At 61.6% G+C, this 27,024-nt stretch overlaps 4 protein-coding genes across 6 annotated transcripts; 1 reads left to right on the top strand and 3 right to left on the bottom strand.

The window, feature by feature from the left end:
• Nucleotides 1-4,828: 4,828 nt before the first annotated feature.
• LOC136114095 (homeobox protein otx5-like) lies at nucleotides 4,829-16,442 on the bottom strand. Of its 2 annotated transcripts, XM_071800884.1 has the most exons (5): nucleotides 16,280-16,310; nucleotides 14,408-14,435; nucleotides 12,114-12,231; nucleotides 9,586-9,737; nucleotides 4,829-5,565 (listed from the first exon to the last, which is right to left on the bottom strand). In XM_071800884.1, the coding sequence occupies exons 3-5, from the start codon at nucleotides 12,208-12,210 to the stop codon at nucleotides 4,948-4,950; spliced, it is 867 nt and encodes a 288-aa protein (XP_071656985.1). In that variant the 5' UTR covers nucleotides 12,211-12,231; nucleotides 14,408-14,435; nucleotides 16,280-16,310; the 3' UTR covers nucleotides 4,829-4,947. The 2 variants fall into 2 exon arrangements, with proteins under 2 accessions (XP_071656985.1, XP_065715451.1); XM_065859379.2 differs by lacking the exon at nucleotides 14,408-14,435 and having other exon boundaries at nucleotides 16,280-16,442.
• Nucleotides 16,443-18,554: 2,112 nt separating this feature from the next.
• On the bottom strand, nucleotides 18,555-19,888 carry LOC136114096 (histone H3.3A). The gene is made up of 4 exons (XM_065859380.2): nucleotides 19,746-19,888; nucleotides 19,057-19,200; nucleotides 18,807-18,960; nucleotides 18,555-18,728 (listed from the first exon to the last, which is right to left on the bottom strand). The coding sequence occupies exons 2-4, from the start codon at nucleotides 19,182-19,184 to the stop codon at nucleotides 18,600-18,602; spliced, it is 411 nt and encodes a 136-aa protein (XP_065715452.1). The 5' UTR covers nucleotides 19,185-19,200; nucleotides 19,746-19,888; the 3' UTR covers nucleotides 18,555-18,599.
• A 531-nt stretch (nucleotides 19,889-20,419) lies between these two features.
• SELENOW (selenoprotein W) lies at nucleotides 20,420-21,719 on the bottom strand. The gene is made up of 5 exons (XM_065859381.2): nucleotides 21,609-21,719; nucleotides 21,394-21,418; nucleotides 21,242-21,295; nucleotides 21,084-21,158; nucleotides 20,420-20,978 (listed from the first exon to the last, which is right to left on the bottom strand). The coding sequence occupies exons 1-5, from the start codon at nucleotides 21,641-21,643 to the stop codon at nucleotides 20,886-20,888; spliced, it is 282 nt and encodes a 93-aa protein (XP_065715453.1). The 5' UTR covers nucleotides 21,644-21,719; the 3' UTR covers nucleotides 20,420-20,885.
• Nucleotides 21,720-23,549: 1,830 nt separating this feature from the next.
• Nucleotides 23,550-26,957, top strand: LOC136114094 (gap junction delta-2 protein-like). 2 transcript variants are annotated; one of them, XM_065859376.2, is made up of 2 exons: nucleotides 23,550-23,721; nucleotides 25,868-26,957. In XM_065859376.2, exons 1-2 carry the CDS (start codon nucleotides 23,651-23,653, stop codon nucleotides 26,685-26,687), a joined length of 891 nt encoding a protein of 296 aa, XP_065715448.1. In that variant the 5' UTR covers nucleotides 23,550-23,650; the 3' UTR covers nucleotides 26,688-26,957. The 2 variants fall into 2 exon arrangements, with proteins under 2 accessions (XP_065715448.1, XP_071656984.1); XM_071800883.1 differs by lacking the exon at nucleotides 23,550-23,721 and adding an exon at nucleotides 24,167-25,138 and having other exon boundaries at nucleotides 25,243-26,957.
• Nucleotides 26,958-27,024: the final 67 nt, after the last annotated feature.

Below are 27,024 nucleotides of genomic sequence, written 5' to 3'. Positions count from 1 at the left end.
CAAGGGACCCCAATATGCACAGACACCCCCCTCAGTGACCCCCATGTGCACAGACCCCCTCCACAAGGGACCCCAATATGTACAGAACCGCCCCCCCCAAGGGCCCCCAATATGCACAAAACCCCCACGCCAGGGACCCCCATGTGCACAGAACCCCCCCACAAGGGACCCCAATATGCACAGAACCCCCCCCACAAGGGACCCCAATATGCACAGACACCCCCCCCCCTCAGTAACCCCCATGTGCACAGACCGCCCCCCCCCCCCCAAATGCACCCCCAATATGCACGGACCAGCCCCCAGGGACCCCCATGTGCAAAGGGTCGGATTTGGGGGTTAAAGGAGTATTGGGGGGTCCCTGCTCGTGTTACTTGGAGAAGGGGGGGGCTTTGGGTGGCTCTGGGGACACATGGGGGGCTCTGGGGGTCTCTGGGGGGGCTCTGGGGACACATGGGGGGTTCTGGGGGAGGCACTGAGGGGGTCTGGGGGGGCCTCTGGGAACATGTGGGGGCTCTGGGGACACATGGAGGACTCTGGGGGGGCTCTGGGGACACATGGGGGGGCTCTGGGGGGGGCTCTGGAGGGGCCCTGGGGATATATGGGGAGCTCTGAGGGGGCTCTGGGGACACATGGGGGGCTCTGGGGGGGCCCTGGGGATATATGGGGAGCTCTGAGGGGGCTCTGGGGACACATTGGGGGCTCTGGGGGGGTTCAGGGGACACATGGGGGGCTCTGAGGGGGGCCCTGGGGATATATGGGGGGCTCTGGAGACACATTGTGGGCTCTGGGGGGGTTCAGGGGGCCTCTGGGGACACATGGGGGGCTCTGGTGACACATGAGGGGCTCTGGGGACACCTGGGGGGACTCTGGGGACACATGGAGGGCTCTGGGGGGACTCTGGGGACACATGGGGGGCTCTGGGGGGGCTCTGGGGACACATGGGGGGCTCTGAGGGGGCTCTGGGGACACATGGGGGGCTCTGGGGGGGCTCTGTGGGGACTCTGGGGCACATGGGGGGCTCTGGGGGGACTCTGGGGACACATGGGGGACTCTGGGGGGGCTCTGGGGACACATGGGGGGCTCTGGGTACTCATGGGGGGGCTCTGGGGGGGCTCAGGGGACACATGGGGGGCTCTGGGGGGGCTCTGGGGACACATGGGGGGCTCTGGGGGGGCTCTGAGGGGACTCTGGGGCACATGGGGGGCTCTGGGGGGACTCTGGGGACACATGGGGGAGTCTGGGGGGGGCTCTGGGAAGGCTCTGGGTACTCAGGGGGGGCTCTGGGGACACATGGGGGGCTCTGGGGGGGCTCTGGGGACACATGGGGACTCTGGGGGGGCTCTGGGGACACATGGGGGGCTCTGGGGGGGCTCTGGGGACACATGGGGGGCTCTGGGGAGGCTCTGGGGACACATGGGGGGCTCTGGGGGAGGCTCTGGGGACACATGGGGGGCTCTGGGGAGGCTCTGGGGACACATGGGGACTCTGGGGGGGCTCTGGGGACACCGGCAGCAGCAGCTGTCACCGGTGATCACCGACCAATTTGTCACCAGGTCCCTAATCCCTCTAATTCACCCCCATTTGCTAAATGAGATCAGCAAAAATAACCCGGGGGGGGGGGTCAAACGGGGGCTGGGACCCCCCTGCAGGGTCCCCCCCCCCCCCCCACCGAGGTGGGGGGGCCCGGACGCCTGGGTCCCCTCTCCAGGGTCTCACGGTGACACTGGGGTCGCCCCATGTCCCCCCAGGCCCAGCTCCATGCAATTAGCAACCCCTCATTAGCCGCTGTGGTTAATGAGAGAGGCGGGGGTGCCCCCCCCCGCCCCCCCATTGTCTGCTTTTGGTTTTAATTCTCACAGTTTCATTTGTTTCAAAGCCTTTTCCGCCTCCGAGCTGCACGGGTTGGGGGGCACGACAGAGCTATGGGGGGGACCCAAGGTGGGGGGATGGCGGGAGGGGGGGTCCTGGCCCCCTGTGTGTCCGGGAGGGGGGGGTCCGTGCACAAGGATGCTCCGTGCATGAGGATGTCCCGTGCACGAGGATGTCCCGTGCACGAGGGTGCTTTGTGCACGAGGATGCTCCATGCACAAGGGTGCTCGGTGCACGAGGATGTTCTGTGCACGAGGGTGCTCCGTGCACAAGGATGGCCTGTGCACGAGGATGTTCCGTGCACCAGGATGCTCCGTGCACGAGGGTGCTCCGTGCACGAGGATGCTCCGTGCATGAGGGTGCTCCATGCACAAGGATGCTCTGTGCACGAGGATGTTCCGTGCACCAGGATGCTCCGTGCACAAGGATGCTCTGTGCACGAGGATGCTCCATGCACAAGGATGCTCTGTGCACGAGGATGCTCCGTGCACCAGGATGCTCCGTGCACAAGGATGCTCAGTGCACGAGGGTGCTCCGTGCACGAGGATGCTCGGTGCACGAGGGTGCTCCGTGCACGAGGATGTTGTGTGCATTAGGATGCTCCGTGCACAAGGATGTCCCGTGCACGAGGGTGCTTTGTGCATGAGGATGCTCCATGCACAAGGATGTTCTGTGCACGAGGGTGCTCCGTGCACAAGGATGCTCCGTGCACAAGGGTGCTCCATGCACAAGGGTGCTCCATGCACAAGGATGTTCTGTGCACGAGGGTGCTCCGTGCATGAGGGTGCTCTGTTCATAAGGATGTTCCGTGCACGAGGATGTTCCGTGCACAAGGGTGCTCTGTGCACTAGGATGCTCTATGCAAGAGGGTGCTCCGTGCACGAGGATGCTCCGTGCACGAGGGTGCTCCATGCACAAGGATGTTCTGTGCACGAGGATGTTCCGTGCATGAGGATGCTCCGTGCACAAGGATGTTCTGTGCACAAGGGTGTCCCGTGCACGAGGGTGCTCTGTGCAAGAGGGTGCTCCATGCACAAGGATGCTCCGTGCACGAGGATGTTGTGTGCATTAGGATGCTCCGTGCACGAGGGTGCTCCGTGCTGTGGGAACAGTTCACGGTGCAGGGATGCTCCACGATACAGGGCTGCTCCATCCCAGGATGCTCCATGGTGCAGGGATGCTCCATCCCGGGATGTTCCGTGGTGCAGGAATGCTCCATCCTGGGATGCTCCATCCTGGGATGCTCCATGATACAGGGATGCTCCATGTTGCACGGATGCTGCATGGTGCCGGGATGCTCTATGGTGCAGGGACGCTCCATCCCAGGATGCTCTGTGTTGCAGGGATGCTCCATCCCGGGACACTCCATGTTGTGGGGATGCTCCATCCCAGGATGCTCCATGTTGCATGGATGCTCCATCCCGGGACACTCCATGTTGTGGGGATGCTCCATCCCAGGATGCTCCATGTTGCATGGATGCTCCATCCCGGGATGCTCCATCCCGGGATGCTCCATGTTGCAGGGATGCTCCACAATACAGGGCTGCTCCATCCCAGGATGCTCCATGGTGCAGGGCTGCTCCATCCCAGGATGCTCCGTGTTGCATGGATGCTCCATGGTGCAGGGATGCTCCATCCCAGGACGCCCGGGATGCTCCGTGTTGCACGGATGCTCCATGGTGCAGGGATGCTCCACGATGCATGGATGCTCCATCCTGGGATGCTCCACGTTGCAGGGATGCTCCATGTTGCATGGATGCTCCATCCCGGGATGCTCCATGGTGCAGGGATGCTCCGTGTTGCATGGATGTTCCATCCCGGGATGCTCCATGGTGCAGGGATGCTCCATGTTGCATGGATGCTCCATCCTGGGATGCTCCACGTTGCAGGGATGCTCCGTGTTGCATGGATGCTCCATCCCGGGATGCTCCACGTTGCAGGGATGCTCCATCCTAGGATGCTCTACATTGCAGGGATGCTCCGTGTTGCATGGATGCTCCATCCCGGGATGCTCCATGTTGCATGGATGCTCCATCCTGGGATGCTCCGTGTTGCATGGATGTTCCATCCCGGGATGCTCCATGTTGCATGGATGCTCCATCCCGGGATGCTCCATGGTGCATGGATGCTCCATCCTGGGATGCTCCGTGTTGCATGGATGTTCCATCCCGGGATGCTCCATGTTGCATGGATGCTCCATCCCGGGATGCTCCATGGTGCATGGATGCTCCATCCTGGGATGCTCCATGTTGCATGGATGCTCCATCCCGGGATGCTCCATGGTGCATGGATGCTCCATCCCGGGATGCTCCATGGTGCATGGATGCTCCATCCTGGGATGCTCCACATTGCAGGGATGCTCCATGTTGCATGGATGTTCCAACCCGGGATGCTCCATGGTGCAGGGATGCTCCATGTTGCATGGATGCTCCATCCCGGGATGCTCCGTGTTGCATGGATGCTCCATCCCAGGATGCTCCACATTGCAGGGATGCTCCATGTTGCATGGATGCTCCATCCCAGGATGCTCCGTGTTGCATGGATGCTCCATCCCGGGATGCTCCATGTTGCATGGATGCTCCATCCCAGGATGCTCCGTGTTGCATGGATGTTCCATCCCGGGATGCTCCATGGTGCAGGGATGCTCCGTGTTGCATGGATGCTCCATCCCGGGATGCTCCATGTTGCATGGATGCTCCATCCTGGGATGCTCCACGTTGCAGGGATGCTCCATCCTGGGATGCTCCATGTTGCATGGATGCTCCATCCCGGGATGCTCCACGTTGCAGGGATGCTCCATGTTGCATGGATGCTCCATCCCGGGATGCTCCACGTTGCAGGGATGGTCCATGTTGCATGGATGCTCCATCCCAGGATGCTCCATGTTGCATGGATGCTCCATGTCAGGATGCTCCACATTGCAGGGATGCTCCGTGTTGCAGGGATGCTCCATCCCGGGATGCTCCATGCTGCAGCGATCCCCCACCCCGCATCCCCATTCACCCCGCTCCGCGGCGGCCCCTGCACCACCCCGAGCGCCCCGTGCGCCGCGGGGGGGACCCCGTGGCCACCCCCGCTTCACAACACCTGGAACTTCCAGGAGCTCTGGTCCTTATAGTCCAGGCAGTCGGTGTTGAAGTTGAGCTTCCAGGAGCCCGCGGGCTCCTTGTACTCCAGGCAGTCGACGGGGCCGAACCCGAGCCCGGTGCCGCCGTAGCCCTGCCCGGCCAAACCGGCGGGCGATGGAGCCAGATGTGCGCCCATAGCGGGGGCTGCCAGGGGGCTGAGCGCCGCGCCGGGCGCCGCCAGCTGCGGGTGCATGGGGGACAGGTAGGAGCTGCAGTCCAGGCCCCCGAAATAGGCGGCGGAGCCAGCGTAACCTTGGCCGTAAGCGGCGCTTTGGCTGTAGGCGGCGGGAAAAGGCGCCGAGCGCGGCAACCCCGGCGTGGCCGAAGCGGCCAAGGGGTCGGGGACCGGGGAGATGGACGCCGGGCTCCAGATGGACACGGTGGCACCGGCGGAGCTGGGGGTGCCGGCGGGGGCGCTGGGGGGTGGGGTGTAGGGCCCCGGAGCCCCCACGTCGGGGGCGGCGTCGCGGGCCGGGGAGCTTTTCTTCTTGGGGGGGCGCGACTTGGCTTGGCCGCTGCTTTGCTGCTGCTGCTGGCGGCACTTGGCGCGGCGGTTCTTGAACCAGACCTGCGGGAGGGGACAGTGAGGCGGGGGGGGCGGGGGGAGAGGGCGAGCAATGGGCTGCACCCCTGGGGGGCAATGAGGTGCACCCCGTGTGTGTGTGTGCAATGGGCTGCACCCCTGGGGGGCAATGAGCTGCACCCCGTGTGTGTGTGTGTGCAATGGGCTGCACCCCTGGGGGGCAATGAGCTGCACCCCATGTGTGTGTGTGTGTGTGCAATGGGCTGCACCCCTGGGGGGCAATGAGCTGCACCCCGTGTGTGTGTGTGTGTGCAATGGGCTGCACCCCTGGGGGGCAATGAGCTGCACCCCGTGTGTGTGTGTGTGTGCAATGGGCTGCACCCCTGGGGGGCAATGAGCTGCACCCCGTGTGTGTGTGTGTGTGCAATGGGCTGCACCCCTGGGGGGCAATGAGCTGCACCCCGTGTGTGTGTGTGTGTGCAATGGGCTGCACCCCTGGGGGGCAATGAGCTGCACCCCGTGTGTGTGTGTGTGTGCAATGGGCTGCACCCCTGGGGGGCAATGAGCTGCACCCCCTGTGTGTGTGTGTGTGCAATGGGCTGCACCCCTGGGGGGCAATGAGCTGCACCCCCTGTGTGTGTGTGTGTGCAATGGGCTGCACCCCTGGGGGGCAATGAGCTGCACCCCCTGTGTGTGTGTGTGTGCAATGGGCTGCACCCCTGGGGGGCAATGAGCTGCACCCCGTGTGTGTGTGTGTGTGCAATGGGCTGCACCCCTGGGGGGCAATGAGCTGCACCCCGTGTGTGTGTGTGTGCAATGGGCTGCACCCCTGGGGGGCAATGAGCTGCACCCTGTGTGTGTGTGTGTGTGCAATGGGCTGCACCCCTGGGGGGCAATGAGCTGCACCCCGTGTGTGTGTGTGTGTGCAATGGGCTGCACCCCTGGGGGGCAATGAGCTGCACCCCGTGTGTGTGTGTGTGTGCAATGGGCTGCACCCCTGGGGGGCAATGAGCTGCACCCCGTGTGTGTGTGTGTGTGCAATGGGCTGCACCCCTGGGGGGCAATGAGCTGCAGCCCGTGTGTGTGTGTGTGCAATGGGCTGCACCCCTGGGGGGCAATGAGCTGCACCCCGTGTGTGTGTGTGTGCAATGGGCTGCACCCCTGGGGGGCAATGAGCTGCACCCCGTGTGTGTGTGTGTGCAATGGGCTGCACCCCTGGGGGGCAAAGAGCTGCACCCCGTGTGTGTGTGTGTGTGCAATGGGCTGCACCCCTGGGGGGCAATGAGCTGCACCCCGTGTGTGTGTGTGTGCAATGGGCTGCACCCCTGGGGGGCAATGAGCTGCACCCCATGTGTGTGTGTGTGTGCAATGGGCTGCACCCCTGGGGGGCAATGAGCTGCACCCCGTGTGTGTGTGTGTGTGCAATGGGCTGCACCCCTGGGGGGCAATGAGCTGCACCCCGTGTGTGTGTGTGTGCAATGGGCTGCACCCCTGGGGGGCAATGAGCTGCACCCCGTGTGTGTGTGTGTGCAATGGGCTGCACCCCTGGGGGGCAATGAGCTGCACCCCCTGTGTGTGTGTGTGCAATGGGCTGCACCCCTGGGGGGCAATGAGCTGCACCCCGTGTGTGTGTGTGTGCAATGGGCTGCACCCCTGGGGGGCAATGAGCTGCACCCTGTGTGTGTGTGTGTGCAATGGGCTGCACCCCTGGGGGGCAATGAGCTGCACCCCGTGTGTGTGTGTGTGTGCAATGGGCTGCACCCCTGGGGGGCAATGAGCTGCACCCCATGTGTGTGTGTGTGTGCAATGGGCTGCACCCCTGGGGGGCAATGAGCTGCACCCCGTGTGTGTGTGTGTGCAATGGGCTGCACCCCTGGGGGGCAATGAGCTGCACCCCGTGTGTGTGTGTGTGTGTGCAATGGGCTGCACCCCTGGGGGGCAATGAGCTGTACCCCGTGTGTGTGTGTGTGTGTGCAATGGGCTGCACCCCTGGGGGGCAATGAGCTGCACCCCGTGTGTGTGTGTGTGTGCAATGGGCTGCACCCCTGGGGGGCAATGAGCTGCACCCCGTGTGTGTGTGTGTGTGTGCAATGGGCTGCACCCCTGGGGGGCAATGAGCTGCACCCCGTGTGTGTGTGTGTGTGCAATGGGCTGCACCCCTGGGGGGCAATGAGCTGCACCCCATGTGTGTGTGTGTGTGTGCAATGGGCTGCACCCCTGGGGGGCAATGAGCTGCACCCCATGTGTGTGTGTGTGTGCAATGGGCTGCACCCCTGGGGGGCAATGAGCTGCACCCCGTGTGTGTGTGTGTGTGTGCAATGGGCTGCACCCCTGGGGGGCAATGAGCTGTACCCCGTGTGTGTGTGTGTGCAACAGTCTGTACCCCTGGGTGTGCAACGGTCTGCACCCCATGTGTGTGTGTGCAACAGTCTGCACCCCTGGGGGTGTATGCAACAATCTGCACCCCCTGAGTGTGCATGTGTGCAACAATCTGCATCCCCTGGGTGTGCAACAATCTGCACCCCCTGGGTGTGCATGCGGGTGTGTGCAACAATCTGCACCCCCTGAGTGTGCAACAATCTGCACCCCCTGGGTGTGCATGGGGGTGTGTGCAACAATCTGCACCCCCTGGGGGTGCACATGTGTGTGCAACAATCTGCATCCCCTCTGTGTGTGTGTGTGTGCAACAATGTGCAACCCCTGGGTGTACATTGGGGTGTGTGCAACAGTCTGCACCCCCTGGGTGTGCAACAATCTGCACCCCTGGGTGAGTGTGCAACAATCTGCACCCCTGGGTGTGCACAGGGGTGTGTGCAACAATCTGCACCCCTGGGTGTGCAACAGTCTGCAGCCCATGTGTGTGCAATGATCTGCACCCCCTGGGTGTGCAGATGTGTGTGCAACAATCTGCACCCCCTGTTTGTACATGGGGGTGTGTGCAACAATCTGCACACCCTGAGTGTGCAACAATCTGCATCCCCTGGGTGTGTGTGCAACAATGTGCAACCCCTGGGTGTGCATTGGGGTGTGTGCAATAATCTGCACCCCTGGGTGTGCAACAGTCTGCACCCCCAGGTGTGTGTGCAACAATGTGCACCCCTGGGTGCGCAGATGGGTGTGCAACAATCTGCATCCCCTGTTTGTGCTTGGGGGTGTGTGCAACAATCTGCACATGGGGCTTTGTACACTCATCCCCATGCACAGGGGGCTTTGCACACCCATCCCTGTGCACAACCCTCCTTGTGCATGTGGGGCTTTGCACACTCATCCCCGTGCACAACCCTCCTTGTGCACGTGGGGCTTTGCACACCCATCCCCGTGCACACAGAGCTTTGCACACCCATCCCCATGCACGCAGGGCCTTGCACGACCCTCCTTGTGCATGTGGGGCTTTGCACACCTATCCCCGTGCATGCGGGGCCTTGCACGCCCCTCCCCATGCACGTGGGGCTTTGCACACCCATCCCCATGCACGACTCTCCCCATGCACGTGGGGCTTTGCTCACCCATCCCCGTGCACAACCCTCCTTGTGCACGTGGGGCTTTGCACACCCATCCCCGTGCACACCCATCCCCATGCACGTGGGGCTTTGCACACCCATCTCCATGCACGTGGGGCTTTGCACACCCATCCCCATGCACGTGGGGCTTTGCTCACCCATCCCCGTGCACACCCATCCCCATGCACGTGGGGCTTTGCACACCCATCTCCATGCACGTGGGGCTTTGCACACCCATCCCCATGCACGTGGGGCTTTGCTCACCCATCCCCATGCACAACCCTCTCCATGCATGTGGGGCTTTGCACACCCATCTCCATGCACGTGGGGCTTTTCACACCCATCTCCATGCACGTGGGGCTTTGCACACCCATCCCCATGCACGTGGGGCTTTGCTCACCCATCCCCATGCACGACTCTCCCCATGCACGTGGGGCTTTGCTCACCCATCCCCATGCACAACCCTCTCCATGCACGTGGGGCTTTGCTCACCCATCCCCGTGCACATGCACGCCCCGCCACTCGCACGCGGGGCCTTGCACGCCCTCGCACGCCCCTCGCACACCTGCACGCGGGACTCGGGGAGGTTGATCTTCAGGGCCACCTCCTCGCGCATGAAGATGTCGGGGTAGCGCGTCTTGGCGAACAAGGCCTCCAGGATGTCCAGCTGCGCCCTGGTGAACGTCGTGCGCTCCCGGCGCTGCTTCCGCGGGGTGGCTGCGCACGGGGGGGTCAGGGGGGCCCCCCGAGACCCGCCCGTGCAAACCGTGCAATGCGCTGGTGCAAACACCCCCCCTCCATTTACGCTTCCCGTGCGCAAAGTCCCTTTGCAACCCTCCCCCGTGCAAAATCCATGTGCACGCCCCTTGTGCATCCCAGCCTTGTGCAAATTCCCCGTGCAAACCCCCATGTGCAAACCCCCTGTGCATCCCACCCTTGTGCAAATTCCCCGTGCAAACCCCCCTGTGCAAAAACCCCTGTGCATCCCACCCTTGTGCAAATTCCCCGTGCAAACCCCCCTGTGCAAAAACCCCTGTGCATCCCACCCTTGTGCAAATTCCCCGTGCAAACCCCCCTGTGCAAAAACCCCTGTGCATCCCACCCTTGTGCAAATTCCCCGTGCAAACCCCCCTGTGCAAACCCCCTGTGCATCCCACCCTTGTGCAAAATCCCCATGCAATAACCCCTGTGCAAACCCCTTGTGCATCCCACCCTTGTGCAAACCCCTCCACTCAAATACCCCTGTGTAAAAACCCCTGTGCATCCCACCCTTGTGCAAACCCCCCATTCAAATACCCCTGTGCAAAAACTCCTGTGCATCCCACCCTTGTGCAAAATCCCCGTGCAATAACCCCTGTGCAAAACCCCCTGTGCAAACCCCTTGTGCAAAATGCCCTGTGCAAACTGCCCCCATGCAAACCCCCTGTGCATCCCACCCTTGTGCAAAATCCCCGTGCAAACCCCCCCGTGCAAACCCCCCGTGCATCCCACCCTTGTGCAAAATCCCCATGCAATAACCCCTGTGCAACCCCCCTGTGCATCCCACCCTTGTGCAAAATCCCCGTGCAATAACCCCTGTGCAAAACCCCCTGTGCAAACCCCTTGTGCATCCCACCCTTGTGCAAACCCCCTGTGCAAACCCCCCCCATGCAAACCCCTTGTGCATCCCACCCTTGTGCAACCCCCCCATTCAAATACCCCTGTGCAAAAACCCCTGTGCATCCCACCCTTGTGCAAACCCCTTGTGCAAAATGCCCTGTGCAAACTGCCCCCATGCAAACCCCCTGTGCATCCCACCCTTGTGCAAATTCCCCGTGCAAACCCCCCTGTGCAAACCCCCTGTGCATCCCACCCTTGTGCAAATTCCCCGTGCAAACCCCCCCATGCAAACCCCCCCGTGCATCCCACCCTTGTGCAAAATCCCCGTGCAAACCCCCCCGTGCAAACCCCCCGTGCATCCCACCCTTGTGCAAAATCCCCATGCAATAACCCCTGTGCAACCCCCCTGTGCATCCCACCCTTGTGCAAATTCCCCGTGCAAACCCCCCTGTGCAAACCCCCTGTGCATCCCACCCTTGTGCAAATTCCCCGTGCAAACCCCCCTGTGCAAACCCCCTGTGCATCCCACCCTTGTGCAAAATCCCCGTGCAATAACCCCTGTGCAAACCCCTTGTGCATCCCACCCTTGTGCAAACCCCCCCACTCAAATACCCCTGTGCAAAAACCCCTGTGCATCCCACCCTTGTGCAAGCCCCCCATTCAAATACCCCTGTGCAAAAACTCCTGTGCATCCCACCCTTGTGCAAAATCCCCGTGCAATAACCCCTGTACAAAACCCCCTGTGCAAACCCCTTGTGCAAAATGCCCTGTGCAAACTGCCCCCATGCAAACCCCCTGTGCATCCCACCCTTGTGCAAAATCCCCGTGCAAACCCCCCCGTGCAAACCCCCCGTGCATCCCACCCTTGTGCAAAATCCCCATGCAATAACCCCTGTGCAACCCCCCTGTGCATCCCACCCTTGTGCAAAATCCCCGTGCAATAACCCCTGTGCAAAACCCCCTGTGCAAACCCCTTGTGCATCCCACCCTTGTGCAAACCCCCTGTGCAAACCCCCCCCATGCAAACCCCCTTGTGCATCCCACCCTTGTGCAACCCCCCCATTCAAATACCCCTGTGCAAAAACCCCTGTGCATCCCACCCTTGTGCAAACCCCTTGTGCAAAATGCCCTGTGCAAACTGCCCCCATGCAAACCCCCTGTGCATCCCACCCTTGTGCAAATTCCCCGTGCAAACCCCCCTGTGCAAACCCCCCCGTGCATCCCACCCTTGTGCAAAATCCCCGTGCAATAACCCCTGTGCAACCCCCCTGTGCATCCCACCCTTGTGCAAAATCCCCATGCAAAAACCCCTTGTGCAAAATGCCCTGTGCAAACCCCCTGTGCATCCCACCCTTGTGCAAATTCCCTGTGCAATAACCCCTGTGCAACCCCCCTGTGCATCCCACCCTTGTGCAAATTCCCTGTGCAATAACCCCTGTGCAAACCCCCTGTGCAAAATCCCCGTGCAAACCCCCGGTGCCCCGCGGTGCTCACCGGGGTAGCCCACGGCGGGGTGCAGCAGGTCCATGCCGGGCCCGGCCAAGCTCAGCCCGTTGACGGTGAAGTGCGGCTGTTTGATGTAGGACATCATGCTCGGGGGGACCCGCCGGGGCTGGGGACAACGGGTCAGTGTGGCACGGCACGGCACGGCATGGCACGGCACAACATGGCATGGCACGGCACAACACGGCATAACACGGCATGGCATGGCACGGCACAACACGGCATGGCATGGCACAACATGGCATAACATGGCATAACACGGCATGGCATGGCACGGCACAACACGCATAACATGGCGTGGCATGGCACAACATGGCATAACATGGCATGGCACAACATGGCATAACATGGCATGGCACGGCACAACATGGCATGGCACGGCACAACACGGCATAACACGGCATAACACGGCATGGCATGGCACAGCACAACACGGCATAACATGGCATAACACGGCATGGCATGGCACAGCACAACACGGCATAACATGGCATAACACGGCATAACACGGCATGGCATGGCACGGCACAACATGCATAACATGGCATGGCATGGCACAACATGGCATGGCACGGCACAACACGGCATAACATGGCATGGTATGGCACAATATGGCATAACACTGCATGGCATGGCACAACACGGCATAGCACGGCACAACACGGCATGGCATGGCATGGCACAACATGGCATGGCATAACACGGCATGGCATGGCACAACATGGCATGGCATGGCACAACATGGCATAACATGACATGGTATGGCACAATATGGCATAACACTGCATGGCATGGCACAACACGGCACAGCACGGCACAACACGGCATGGCATGGCATGGCATGGCACAACATGGCATAACACGGTACGGCACAATATGGCATAACACGGCGTGGCATGGCATGGCATGGCATGGCACAACACGGCATAACACGGTACGGCACAATATGGCATGGCATGGCATAACACGGCATGGCACGGCACAACACGGCATCACATGGCACAACACGGCATAACACGGTACGGCACAACATGGCACGGCATAACACGGCATGGCATGGCACAACATGGCATAACACGGCACGGCATAACATGGTGTGGCATGGCATGGCACAACACGGCACAGCATGGCACGGCGCAGTGCACCATGGTGCAGCATGGTATGGTATGGCATAGCATGGCACGGCACGGCATGGCACAACATGGCATGGCAAGGCACGGCACAGTGCAGCACAGCATGGCACAGCACGGCACGGCACGGCACGGCACAGTGCACCATGGTGCAGCGTGGCATAGCGTGGCATGGCATGGCACAACATGGCACAGCATGGCATGGCACGGCACAAAATGGCACAGCACAGCACAGTGCACCATGGTGCAGCATGGTATGGCATAGCATGGCATGGCACAGCATGGCATGGCACGGCATGGCACAACATGGCATGGCATGGCATGGCATGGAACAACACGGCACAGCATGGCATGGCACGGCATGGCACAACATGGCACAACATGGCATGGCATGGCACGGCATGGAACAACACGGCACAGCATGGCATGGCAAATCATGGCACCATGCGGCACAGCACGGCACAATAACACACGGTACGGTGACAGTACAATGACACACGGCACAGTGACACATGGCACAATGACACACAGCACGGTGATGGCACAATGGCACACGGCACAATGACACACAGCACAATGGCACACGGCACAATGGCACACGGCACAATGGCACACGGCACAATGGCACAATGACACATGTCATGGTGATGGCACAATGACACATAGCACAATGACACATGGCACAATGACACATGGCATGGTGATGGCACAATGGCACACAGCACAATGGCACACGGCACAATGGCACATGGCACAATGGCACATGTCATGGTGATGGCACAATGGCACACGGCACAATGACACGCGGCACAATGGCACATGGCATGGTGATGGCACAATGGCACACGGCACAGTGACACACGGCACAGTGACACATGGCATGGTGATGGAACAATGACACACGGCACAATGACACATGGCACAATGACACACGGCATGGTGATGGCACAATGACACACGGCACAGTGACACACGGCACGGTGACACACGGCACGGTGACACACGGCACGGTGATGGCACAATGGCACACAGCACAATGACACACGGCACAGTGACACATGGCATGGTGATGGCACAATGACACACAGCACAATGACACACGGCACAATGACACACGGCCCAGCAGTGTCACCATTTCCCCCACCCGGGTCGTACCTGTGTCCCTGCGGTCCCCGAGGCTGCACTGTGGGGACAGGGGGACGCGGCTGGCACCGGGGACAATGGGGGACAACTGGGGACAGGGACCCCTTGGGGACAAACAGGAACCCCCTTGGGGACAACCAGGGACCCCTATGGGACAGGGACCCCTTGGGGACAACCAGGGACTCTCCATGGGAGAGGGACCCCCTTGGGGACCCCCTGTGGGACAGGGACCCCCTGGGGACAACCAAGAACCCCTATGGGACAGGGACGCCCTTGGGGACCCCCTGTGGGATAGGGACCCCTCAGGGACAACCAGGGCCCCCCATGGGACAGGGACCCCTTGGGGACAACGAGGGACCCCCTTGAGGACCCCCTGTGGGACAGGGACCCCTCAGGGACAACCAGGGACCCCTATGGGACAGGGACCCCTCGAGGACAACCAGGGACCTCTATGGGACAGGGACCCCCTTGGGGACCCCCTGTGGGACAGAGACCCCTCAGGGACAACCAGGGACCCCTATGGGACAGGGACCCCTTGGGGACAACCAGGGACCCCTATGGGACAGGGACCCCTCGAGGACAACCAGGGACCTCTATGGGACAGGGACGCCCTTGGGGACCTCCTGTGGGACAGAGACCCCTCAGGGACAACCAGGGACACCTTGGGGACAGGGACCCCTTGGGGACAACCAGGGACTCCCCATGGGATAGGGACCCCTTGGAGACAACCAGGGACCCCTATGGGACAGGGACCTCCTTGGGGACCCTCTGTGGGACAGGGACCCCTCAGGGACAACCAGGGCCCCCCATGGGACAGGGATCCCTTGGGGATAACCAGGGACCCCTATAGGACAGGGACCCCCTTGAGGACCCCCTGTGGGACAGGGACCCCTCAGGGACAACCAGGGATCCCTATGGGACAGGGACCCCTTGGGGACAACCAGGGACCCCTATGGGACAGGGACCCCTTGGGGACAACCAGGGACCCCTATGGGACAGGGACCCCCTTGGAGACCCCCTGTGGGACAGGGACCCCTCAGGGACAACCAGGGACCCCGTCCCCAATCACAAGCACCAGCCACAATGTCCCCCCTGTCCCCAAGGTGGTGGCTTGTCCCCAAACCAAGGAAGGTCCCCCCCACTGCACCCAGATGCCATCACTCTCAGTGCCAGCGACTTGTCCCCAAGCCAGGGGATGTCACCGTGGGGCTGGAACCCTGTCCCCAAGCCAAGGACGGCAGCAGTGGCTCGTCCTTGAGCCAGGTCACCCTGAAGCTGTCCCCATGGCAAGGGACATCACCAGGGTTGGTGACCATGTCCCCAAGCTGGGGACAGAGCTGGTGGCTTCTCCACAGCCCAAGGGACATCACCCCAGGGCTGGTGACCATGTCCCCAAGCTGGGGACAGCGCTGGTGGCTTCTCCACAACCCAAGGGACATCACCCCAGGGCTGGTGACCATGTCCCCAAGCTGGGGACAAAGCTGGTGGCTTCTCCACAACCCAAGGGACATCACCCCAGGGCTGGTGACCATGTCCCCAAGCTGGGGACAGAGCTGGTGGCTTCTCCACAACCCAAGGGACATCACCCCAGGGTTGGTGACCGTGTCCCCAAGCTGGGGATGGAGCTGGTGGCTTCTCCACAACCCAAGGGACATCACCCCAGGGCTGGTGACCATGTCCCCAAGCTGGGGACGGAGCTGGTGGTCTGTCCCCAAGCCAGGTGACACCTCCCCGGGGTTAACCACCTCGTCCCCAAGCCAAAGGCTGGCACTGCTGGGCTGTCCCCAAGCCAGGTGACATCTGCCTGAGCTGGGGACAGCACCAGCGGCTTGTCCCCCCACCCCAATGTCCCCATCCCCCTTGGGGACCCACGGCGGCGCGTACCTGTGCGGCGGCGGTGACGGCGGTGGTGGCCGCGGTGGCAGCGGGGAAGCGTCCCCAGGGTGGGGGGAGGTTTAAGTAGGACCCCGCCGTGATGTCACCCGCCACCGCGATGTCACTAATCCCCGGGGGGGTGACATTGGCCCCAGCCCGGGCTAATCCAGCGCTGCCGGCAATTAGCGCTCATCCCCCGCGGTGTCACCCCCCGTGTCCCCGGGGGGAGGATGGGGGGTCCCGGGTGACATGGGGAGGAGGTGGGCGAGGCCTGGGTGTCCTCCTGGGAGGGGGGACAGGGACAAAATGTCACCCCCCCCACCGTCGTGGGGCTAATCCTGGGGACAGCTGCCACGTCTGAGCCCAGGGGACACGGGAGGGACAGCGTGGGGGTTATATTTTGGTGGGGGGGTGTCACCAGAATGTGGAGTGGGGGGGGGGGAACAACCCCCCAGTGTATCCTACCCGACCCCCCTGCCCCATAGGACATCCAACCCAGTGGGACCCCCCGCAACCCTTCAGGAACCCCCAAACCCTTCAGGAACCTCCCAAAACTGCAGTGGGACCCCCCAAAACCCTTCAAGACTCCCCCAAACCCTTCAGGACCCCCCCCAGCTCCTGCTGCCCCCTGCCCCCACCATGCTGTGTCGTGTCCCCCCCCCCGTGTCCCCAGGGCTGATTAGTTTGTTTTTCAGCCATGCGGATTTGGGGCTGATTAACCCTAATCCCTGCGCGGAGGGGGGGAAGATATCGGGGGGGCAGCACAGATGTGACCCCCCCGCCCCCCAACACCCCCCGGGGGGGGCTCCCCAAACCCCCACCTTGAAGGTTTTAATCCTGGGGCGAGGCCGAACCCCTAATTAAACCCTAACGAAGCGAGGGGGGGCAGGGAAAGTGGCCCTGAAATGTGGCTGCTCGTTCCCCTCATTAGCGGTAATTGGCTTTTTTGGGGTCCCCGCTGCCCCCCCCCAGCCTGGGGGAAGGTTTGGGGTGGGGGGGGGGCTCTGATTTCCCTCTTTCTGGAAGAAAAAGGTGATGGGTGAACTATTTAATATGATCATTTAGTGATGAAATTCTGATGTAAAATCTCCATGTTCAGGTAAAAATCACACTCGTGTTTCTATAAAAATCCCCGATTTCTATAAAAATAAACACCTGATTTCTATAAAAACACCCGATTTCTATAATAAGTGATTTCTATAAAAACACCCGATTCTATAAAACAGAGCCATAGTTATCAAACACAGTCAGAGGTGGAGAAAACACTTGTATTTCTAGAAAACATCCCTCTGTTTCTATAAAACATATTTTACATGTATATAAACACATATTTTATAGAAGCAGTGATAGATTTTATAGAAACAGAGATATATTTTATAGAAATTAAGATATATTTTATGAAAACAGAGATATATTATAAAAACAGAGGTATTTTCTAGAAGTAAAGAGCTCAATATTAAGGTAAAAACCTCCATTTCTGTTTAAAACCCAACGTGTGTTTTCTCTCCCTCTCTTGAACGCCCCCAAAACCCCCATTTCTCAAGCCCCCAGGGCCTCCTCTTGCCCGTGTTTTCGAGGCGGGGGGGACACCCCGTCCTCAGGTGCCCACCCCCCCTCTAGGTCCTTAATCCTGATTAGGGTGACTAAGGGGGGGGCTCTAAATTTAACCCCGGGGTGTCAGGAACAATCACGTCAGCGCCTCGGGGTAATCCGGTCCAAATCCCCCCCCGAATCACCCCAAAAAGGGGGAAAAAAACCCCAACCCTGCACCCCAAATTAACCCCCCGCCCCCCAAGAGCCAAAGTGTCAATTTGAAACTCCAGGTGGGGGGTTTAATAAAGTCCAAGGCAGGGCTGGGGTTAATTAAGGAGGGGGACGCTGATGAACGCTGACGGGTTTTCTTTATTCCGGGGTGAGAAATGCAGACGGGACAAAGATCCAATGGGAAATGAAGCCGGGGGGGTGAAAACGAGAATGCAAAGCCCCAAAATTCCTCTTTCCATACCCAAAAAAATACAGGTGGTTTGTGTAGAAAACCAGAGATTTCAAAACTGTCCCCGCTCCCCCCCCACATACACACGCTTTTATATATATATATATATAATATTTTTTTTTGCAGCTCGGAGAGGAAAAGAAAACCAAATGTGTACAAAAAGGAATGGGGGGGGGGGAACAAATCCAAAGAAAAGTCTCACAACCCCCTCGGAAGTTGCGTGTTTGGTGGGTTTTTTTTGCTCGGACGTGGTAAACGGCGGCAGGAGAAACCCCAACCCTCCCCTCCCCCCCAAAAAAACCCCATTCCCCGCATCCCTCCCGCCGGCCGGCCGCTCTACGCCCGCTCGCCGCGGATGCGCCGCGCCAGCTGGATGTCCTTGGGCATGATGGTGACGCGCTTGGCGTGGATGGCGCACAGGTTGGTGTCCTCAAAGAGCCCCACCAGATACGCCTCGCTGGCCTCCTACGGGACACGGAGGGGCCCTGAGCTTTTGGGGATAAAGCGTGGCGTTTCGGGGGTGTTTTCGTGGGGGGGTCTCACCTGCAGCGCGCCGATGGCCGCGCTCTGGAAGCGCAGGTCGGTTTTGAAGTCCTGGGCGATCTCCCTCACCAGGCGCTGGAAGGGCAGCTTGCGGATCAGCAGCTCGGTGGATTTCTGGTACCGCCGGATCTCCCGCAGAGCCACCGTGCCGGGCCTGTGGGGAACGGGGCGTTAAGGGCTGCAAAGCGGGACCCCCAGACCACCCAACCCCCCCCCAGACCCACCCGCCCGGGGTTACAGGGGCCGGTACCTGTAGCGATGCGGCTTCTTCACGCCCCCTGTGGACGGCGCGCTCTTCCTGGCGGCCTTGGTGGCCAGTTGCTTCCTCGGCGCTTTCCCGCCGGTGGATTTCCGAGCCGTCTGCTTGGTACGGGCCATACCGGACGCTCAGGGCCTGCCCAGGGGGAGAAGGCCGCGGTCGGCTCCGGGGAGCGGCCGTTAACGGGGCTGAGGGGCTGCCGGCTGCGCCCGCGGCCTCGGGGGGAGCAGCGGGCTGAGGAAGAGACGCCGGAGCGGCGGATCCGCAGCCGGGCCGGGCCCCGGGAGCCCCCCGGAGCCCCCATGGCCTCACCGGGGCAGCAGCGCCGCTGTCTCCTCAGACTACAGCTCCCAAAAGCCTTCGCGCCGCATCACGTGCCTCTCCGCTGATTGGCCGGTGACGCCCAGCCAATGGGCTCGCAAGCTGCCAACAGCGGGGCGGAGCTACCCAGCCTCCCCGTCAAGACGGACGCGCCTCTCGGCTTATCCCCTCCAGGCCTTCCAGCCAATCAGCACCGCCGCCCACCGCAGCCAACCAACGGCCGGCCGCAGGCGGAAGGCGGGACTAGGGGGGAGCAGCGTCTCCTCAGACGACCTCGGCACCGGCCGCCCCCCCACGCACACTCCCCGCTCCCCCCACTTCGGGCCGCCGTTAGCGGGCACCGGCCCCGCCGCCGTTACCTTGCGTGCCGGGCTAGCGGCGGCGCTGAAGCCGTTCGAGGTCCCGCGGCGACGCTCGTCGCTCGCTCTCGCTCCCTTCCCGCCTTTCCTGACAGAAAATGGCGGGCTCCCGGCGGGGGCTGCTTACCCGTCATGCACCGCGCGGGGGAGGTCGCCTGAGGTGAGGGGGCCGGCGCCATCTTGTCCCCCACCCAGGGGCCGGGCCTGGCGCCGTTCTGAGGCGGAGCTCAGCGCCCCGGGGCCGTTCTGAGGCGGAGCTCAGCGCCCCGGGGCCGCTCCCCGCCTCGGGGCGAACCTCGGCTGGAAGCCAAACCGGTGTTCTGTACCCCCGCCCCGCGGAGAAAAACCGCCACCCCCTCAGGCCAAAGGAGCGTCCGGGCTTTGCTGCCCTTAATCCACCTTCAGGTAGCGCTTCACAAGTGCCTTCAGCGCCCAAAACGTTCAAATGGCGGGGAGGAGAAGTTTTAATCCCGCCAGCGCTGGTTGGGCTCCCCGGTGTTGTCTCTCACCCTTGGTACGGTGCAAAGTATTAACTTAAAACACCATAATGAGGAAAAACAAGAGGCAGAGGGCACGCGTCCGCCGCCTGCGCTTTGATTTAGTTTTAGCTCCAAATGAGGGAACAGAGGGAGATAAAAAACACCCGCAATAAACCCCAAAAAACACCCTGACCCTCACATTTTCCACAGCTTTATTCCAGAAAGGCCACAAAACGTTACAGAAGGCGACTGGAATGATGGGGGGGGGGGGGGGGACTGGGGTCCAGCTGCTGCTGGGTGGGTGGGGAAATAATTAAATTAGTGTCTAATTTTGAAGCTTTTTTCCCCTTATTTTTCAACCCAGCAGGCTTGGCGAGAACAGATGAGGGAAATAGAAACCAAATGAAACCAGTGCAACCAAGAGGAGCGTCGGAGAAGGTGGTCAGTGCAGGGGGGGGCGGGGGGGACACACACGAAGCTCCATGGCCCCGCTACCCCCCCCTCCCCAGCACCGGCATCTTGCGCGGAAGCTTCTGGAAAGCGCCCGGTGCCCGGGGGCGTTTTGGCGGTTCCCGTCATGGAGCGTGGTGCCGGTGCAGGGGGGGGAAGGACGCGGTGGGGGGGTCAGAGGCGGCGTGGTGGTGCCGTTACCTTCGTGGCATTACCTTCGCGGCAGGGTTTGCGCCAGGTGGGTTTGGATGGCGGCCATGATCTTGTGGAGCTTGGCGTCGGTGTCGACGAAGCCGTCGCCGTTCTGTTTGGGGGGGGGGGGGGGGTGGGGAACGGCTGCGTTTGAGGCGCTGGGGAGCATGGGGGGGCCACGCGACGCTGTTGTAGCACCGGGGAGGGGGTCACCCACCTTCTTGGAGTGGACCAGGCGTCCCCCCACCGTCACTTCAAACCATCCTGTCACCTCCTGTGTCCCCTGGCCGCTCTGTGGGGATGCTGGGGGGGTCACCTCGGTCCTGGGTGACCCCCCCACGCTAAGTGTCCCCCCCCCAGCTCCCTGCCACTCACCACCTCCAGCGCGCCCGGGAAGCGCCTCTCCAGCTCCTGCTTGAGCTGTTGGTACTGAAAGCGACATTGAGGGGGGGTCACCCCTGTGCTGGTTTGGGGGGGGAACAACCCCTTGTGGGGGTGTAAGCAAGGAGGTGGGGGGCACGGCTCACCTTGGGTCTGTAGCCTCAGGCTCCACTGGGGGGACACAGATGGTCAGTGGGAGGGGGACCCCTTTAAAAGGGGACACTTCCCCCCCCCCCGTGCACAGGGACCCCCCCCAGGCACAGGGAATTCTCCCTAGGCACACAGACCCCCCCATGGCATAGGGACCCCCATCCTGGGCACAGGGACCCCCCCCGTGGCACAAGGCCCCCCCTCCCCGTACCAGTAGAGCACGGAGACGCGGAGCCGTTCGGCCATGGCGGCGGCTGCGCAGAAGCGTCGGTCCCGCCCCCCTCCCCGCAACCACCGGGACCGGGACCGCCCCCCCAAACACCGAGCAGGCCCCTCCCACCCCACTTGTTCCTACGCTATTCCCACCCCCCCCCAGTATAACCAGTGCATCCCATCATTGTAACCTTTGCACCCCTCCCAGTATAACCAGTGTGTCCCCCCCCAGAATAACCAGTGTGTTCCCCTGCCCAGTATAACCAGTGCATCCCATCATTGTAACCTTTGCACCCCTCCCAGTATAACCAGTGTGTCCCCCCCAATATAACCAGTGCATCCCATCATTGTAACCTTTGCACCCTTCCCAGTATAACCAGTGTATTCCCCCCGCGAATAACCAGTGTGTCCCATCATTGTAACCTTTGCACCCCTCCCAGTATAACCAGTGTGTGTCCCCCCCAGTATAACCAGTGCATCCCATCATTGTAACCTTTGCACCCCTCCCAGTATAACCAGTGTATTCCCCACCCCAAATAACCAGTGTGTCCCCGCCCAGTATAACCAGTGCATCCCATCATTGTAACCTTTGCACCCCTCCCAGTATAACCAGTGTATTCCCCCCCCAGAATAACCAATGTGTCCCCTCCCAGTATAACCAGTGCATCCCATCATTGTAACCTTTGCACCCCTCCCAGTATAACCAGTGTGTCCCCCCCAGTATAACCAGTGCATCCTATCATTGTAACCTTTGCACCCCTCCCAGTATAACCAGTGTATTCCCACCCCAGAATAACCAGTGTGTCCCCCCCCCAGTATAACCAGTGCATCCCATCATTGTAACCTTTGCACCCCTCCCAGTATAACCAGTGTATTCCCCCCCCAGAATAACCAGTGTGTCCCCCGCCCAGTATAACCAGTGCGTCCCCCGCCCAGTATAACCAGTGCATCCCATCATTGTAACCTTTGCATTCCTCCCAGTATAACCAGTGTGTGTCCCCCCAGTATAACCAGTGCATCCCATCATTGTAACCTTTGCATCCCTCCCAGTATAACCAGTGTATCCTCCACCAGAATAACCAGTGCACCTTCCCAGTAAAACCAGTGCATCCCACCAGGATATCCCCCAGTATTTACCAGTGCATCCCACCGGTATAACCAGCGCATCCCCCCAGTATAACCAGTGCCTCCCCCCAGTATAACCAGTGCATCCTCCCCAGTGTAACCAGTGTTTTCCCCCCCAGTATAACCAGTGTGTCCCCCACCAGTATAACCAGCGCCTCCCCCCAGTATAACCAGTGCGTCCTCCCCAGTGTAACCAGTGTTTTCCCCCCTAGTATAACTAGTGCGTCCCCCACCAGTATAACCAGTGCATCCTCCCCAGTATAACCAGTGTGTCCCCCACCAGTATAACCAGTGCATCCTCCCCAGTATAACCAGTGTGTCCCCCACCAGTATAACCAGTGCATCCTCCCCAGTATAACCAGTGTGTCCCCCACCAGTATAACCAGTGTGTCCCCCACCAGTATAACCAGTGCATCCTCCCCAGTATAACCAGTGTTTCCCCCACCAGTATAACCACTGCATCCCCCCCAGTATAACAAGTGCATCCTCCCCAGTGTAACCAGTGCATCCCCCCTCAGAATAACCAGTGTGTCCCTCACCAGAATAACCAGTGCATCCTCCCAGTAAAACCAGTGCATCCTCCCCAGTGTAACCAGTGCATCCCATCATTGTAACCTTTGCACACCTCCCAGTATAACCAGTGCATCCTCCACCAGAATAACCAGCGCTTCCCCCAGTAAAACCAGCACACACTCCCAGTACAACCCGTGCATCGCCGCTCCCCCCCCGCCGCCGTTAGCGGGACCGCCCCGCGCGCTCCCGCGGAGCCGCGCGCAGCCGGGGCCGCGCTCGGCGCTCCCGGGCGCGGCGGCGGCGGCAGCGGCGGCTGCGGCGAGGATGGGGCCGCGGCGCTGAGCGGGGGGGGCCCGGCGGGGCGCGGGGGGGCCCGGGCCGGCGCCCCCCGGTCCCGGAGCGATGGGCGAATGGACCATCCTGGAGCGGCTGCTGGAGGCGGCGGTGCAGCAGCACTCCACCATGATCGGCAGGTCAGCCCACGCGGCGGGGGGGGACACCGGGGCCCCCCACGGGTCACCGGACCCCCCCACGGGACCCCCCCACATCGTCCCCCGGGCCCCCTGGGTCACCGCCGCACCCCTCGGCCCCTCCCGGGGGCAGCAGATGCCCGTGGGGGGCGGCAGGGGTGTCGTGTCACCCGCGGGGTGACAGCGGGACAACCCGCCGCCCCCCCCCCCGGCAAGAGGCTGGGAGGTGGCCCGGGTGTGGGGGTGGCAGAGGGACCCGCTGTCACCTCCCTGCTGTCACCTCCCCCCGCCCGGTCACCTCCCCGCTGGCAGTAGGTGACAGCTGTGACTACTGGGACACTCAGGACAAGGGACAGCGTGGGGACAGGCACAGCCCGGGGTTGGGGCGGTTCCAAAGGGGGTCCTCACATGTAGCTGTGTCCCCAAACCTGCACCCCGTGTACCCCAAACCTGCACCCTGTGTCCCCAAACCTGCACCCCGTGTTCCCCAACCTGCACCCCATGTCCCCCAAAACCTGCAGGTGTGTCCCCCCAACCTGCACCCTATGTCCCCCAAACCTGCACCCCCTGTTCCCCAAAACCTGCACCCCCTGTCCCCCACAACTGCACCCCATGTCCCCCAAAACATGCAGCTATGTCCCCCCAACCTGCACCCCGTGTCCCACAAAACCTGCACCCGGTGTCCCCCAAACCTGCACCTCGTGTCCCCCAAACCTGCACCCCATGTCCCTCAAAACCTGCACCTGTGTCCCCAAACCTGCACCTCATGTCCCCCAAAACCTGCAGCCATGGCCCTGGGGGATGAGCATCAACGGGCACCCGTGGCCGCGGGGACAGGTCAAGGTCAGGGGTGGTGACACGTGGGGACGTGGGGCCTGGGAAGCACCCGGGGGGCCAGGTGGGACTAGGGGGTCCAGGCCCACCCCACGTGTCCAGGTAGGACCCGCGTGGCCTGGTCTGACCCCTGTGTCCCAGTTTGACCCACATATCCCAGTGTCCACGTAGGACCCAGGTTTCCAGGTCCACCCCACATGTCCAGGTAGGACCCACATCTCTGGGTTAGACGTATCCAGGTCCAAGCACCTGCCCAGGTCCAGGTAGGTCCAGGTACAACCCACATGTCTGGGTCCAGGTAGGACCCAGATCTCAATGTCCAACCCATGTGTCTGGGTCCAGGTAGGACCTGCATGTCCAGGTCTAGGTTGGATCAGGTCTAACTCATCTGTCTGGGTCCAGGTAGGACCTGCATGTCCAGGTCTAGGTGGGCCCAGGCCTAACCCACCTGTCCAGATAGGACCCAGGTCTCCAAGTTCAACCCACACATCTGGGTCCAAGAAGGACCCACATATCCATGTCCAACATGTGTCTGGGTCCAGGTGGGACCCAGATCTCAATGTCCAACCCATGTGTCTGGGTCCAGGTAGGACCCAGGTCTCAATGTCCAACCCACGTGTCTGGGTCCAGGTAGGACCTGTGTGTCCAGGTCTAGGTAGGCCCAGGTCTAACCCATGCATCTGGGTCCAGGTAGGACCTGCATGTCCAGGTCTAGATAGGACCAGGTCTAACCCACGTGTCTGTGTCCAGGTAGGACCCAGGTCTCCGTGTTCAACCCACAGATCTGGGTCCAAGGAGGACCCACGTGTCCATGTTCAGCCCTCATGTCTGGGTCCAGGTAGGACCCAGATCTCAATGTCCAACCCACGTGTCTGGGTCCAGGTAGGACCTGTGTGTCCAGGTCTAGGTAGGCCCAGGACTAACCCACGTGTCTGGGTCCAGGTGGGACCCAGGTCTCCGAGTTCAACCCACACATCTGGGTCCAAGAAGGACCCACATATCCATGTCCAACACGCGTCTGGGTCCAGGTAGGACCTGTGTGTCCAGGTCTAGATAGGCCCAGGTCTAACCCACGTGTCTGGGTCCAGGTAGGACCCAGATCTCAATGTCCAACCCATGCATCTGGGTCCAGGTAGGACCTGCATGTCTGGGTCTAGATAGGACCAGGTCTAACCCACGTGTCTGGGTCCAGGTAGGACCCAGGTCTCCGAGTTCAACCCACACATCTGGGTCCAAGAAGGACCCACATGTCCACATCCAAGCGACGTACCTGGGTGCAGGTAGGACCCGCATGCCCACACCTCCTCCCTCCCAGGATCCTGCTGACGGTGGTGGTGATCTTCCGCATCCTCATCGTGGCCATCGTGGGCGAGACGGTGTACGAGGACGAGCAGACCATGTTCATGTGCAACACGCTGCAGCCGGGCTGCAACCAGGCCTGCTACGACAAAGCCTTCCCCATCTCCCACATCCGCTACTGGGTCTTCCAGATCATCCTGGTCTGCACCCCCAGCCTCTGCTTCATCACCTACTCGGTGCACCAGTCGGCCAAGCAGCGCGAGCGCCGCTACTCCTTCCTCTACCCGCTGCTGGACCGTGACGCCAAGAGAGCCAAACCCATCAACGGGGCGCTGGCGCCCGGCCCCGACGGGGGCTGCAAGGAGGAACCCGACTGCCTGGAGGCCAAGGAGCTGCCCGGGCCCCCACCGCGCGCCCCCCGCAGCTCCAAAGCCAAGCGCCAAGAGGGGATCTCCCGCTTCTACGTCATCCAGGTGGTTTTCCGGAACGCTCTGGAGATCGGTTTCCTGGCCGGGCAGTATTTCCTCTACGGCTTCAACGTCCCGGCTATTTTTGAGTGCGACCGCTACCCCTGCGTCAAGGAGGTGGAGTGTTACGTGTCGCGCCCCACCGAGAAGACGGTTTTTCTGGTGTTCATGTTCGCCGTCAGCGGCGTTTGCGTCTTGCTCAACCTGGCCGAGCTCAACCACCTGGGCTGGCGCAAGGTCAAGGCCGCGGTGCGCGGGGTGCAGGCGCGGCGCAAGTCGCTGGTGGAGGTGCGTAAAAAGGACCTTTCTCCCCCCGTTCCCCCCCCGGCGCTGGGCCGGACGCAGTCCAGCGAGTCCGCTTACGTCTGAGACCCCCCCTCCAAAAGTATGGGGTGGGCAACGGTGCTGCCCCCCACCTCCCCAAAATCCCCGGGGTGCGTCCCCGCCACCCCGGTTCGCCGCAAGGGCTGACGCCGAGTTTCGGCGCCGATCGACCTCATCATGGTGCAAGCGGGGAGTGGGGGGGCCCACAACCCCGCCGGGGGGGAGCACAGCGCGTGTGGGGGTTATTTATTTGTCAGAGGGGTTCTGGGGGGGCAGAGCCCCCCCGAGATGTAAATAAACGGGTTGAAGGGTTGAGTGCTGAGCTCTACATGGTGGGTTTGGGGGTGTTCCTGGGCAACCGCCCCCCCGCCGACTGCAGCGG

This window comes from Patagioenas fasciata, chromosome 33 (assembly GCF_037038585.1).
Source record: "Patagioenas fasciata isolate bPatFas1 chromosome 33, bPatFas1.hap1, whole genome shotgun sequence".
NCBI classification, from domain to species: Eukaryota; Metazoa; Chordata; class Aves; order Columbiformes; family Columbidae; genus Patagioenas; species Patagioenas fasciata.
This window is presented reverse-complemented; position numbering and strand designations above follow the sequence as displayed.

Excerpts from the sequence above, each read along its gene's own strand:
- LOC136114095 (XM_065859379.2), bottom strand. The coding sequence starts at position 12,210 with ATGATGTCCTACATCAAACAGCCGCACTTCACCGTCAACGGGCTGAGC. Across the intron at positions 9,738-12,113 it reads CCCCGCCGTGGGCTACCCCG|CCACCCCGCGGAAGCAGCGC; the intron begins GTGAGCACCGCG and ends CCCCGTGCGCAG. Across the intron at positions 5,566-9,585 it reads TCCCCGAGTCCCGCGTGCAG|GTCTGGTTCAAGAACCGCCG; the intron begins GTGTGCGAGGGG and ends CCCCTCCCGCAG.
- LOC136114096 (XM_065859380.2), bottom strand. The coding sequence starts at position 19,184 with ATGGCCCGTACCAAGCAGACGGCTCGGAAATCCACCGGCGGGAAAGCG. Across the intron at positions 18,961-19,056 it reads AAGAAGCCGCATCGCTACAG|GCCCGGCACGGTGGCTCTGC; the intron begins GTACCGGCCCCT and ends CGTTCCCCACAG. Across the intron at positions 18,729-18,806 it reads CGGCCATCGGCGCGCTGCAG|GAGGCCAGCGAGGCGTATCT; the intron begins GTGAGACCCCCC and ends CGTGTCCCGTAG.
- LOC136114094 (XM_065859376.2), top strand. The coding sequence starts at position 23,651 with ATGGGCGAATGGACCATCCTGGAGCGGCTGCTGGAGGCGGCGGTGCAG. Across the intron at positions 23,722-25,867 it reads CACTCCACCATGATCGGCAG|GATCCTGCTGACGGTGGTGG; the intron begins GTCAGCCCACGC and ends CCTCCCTCCCAG.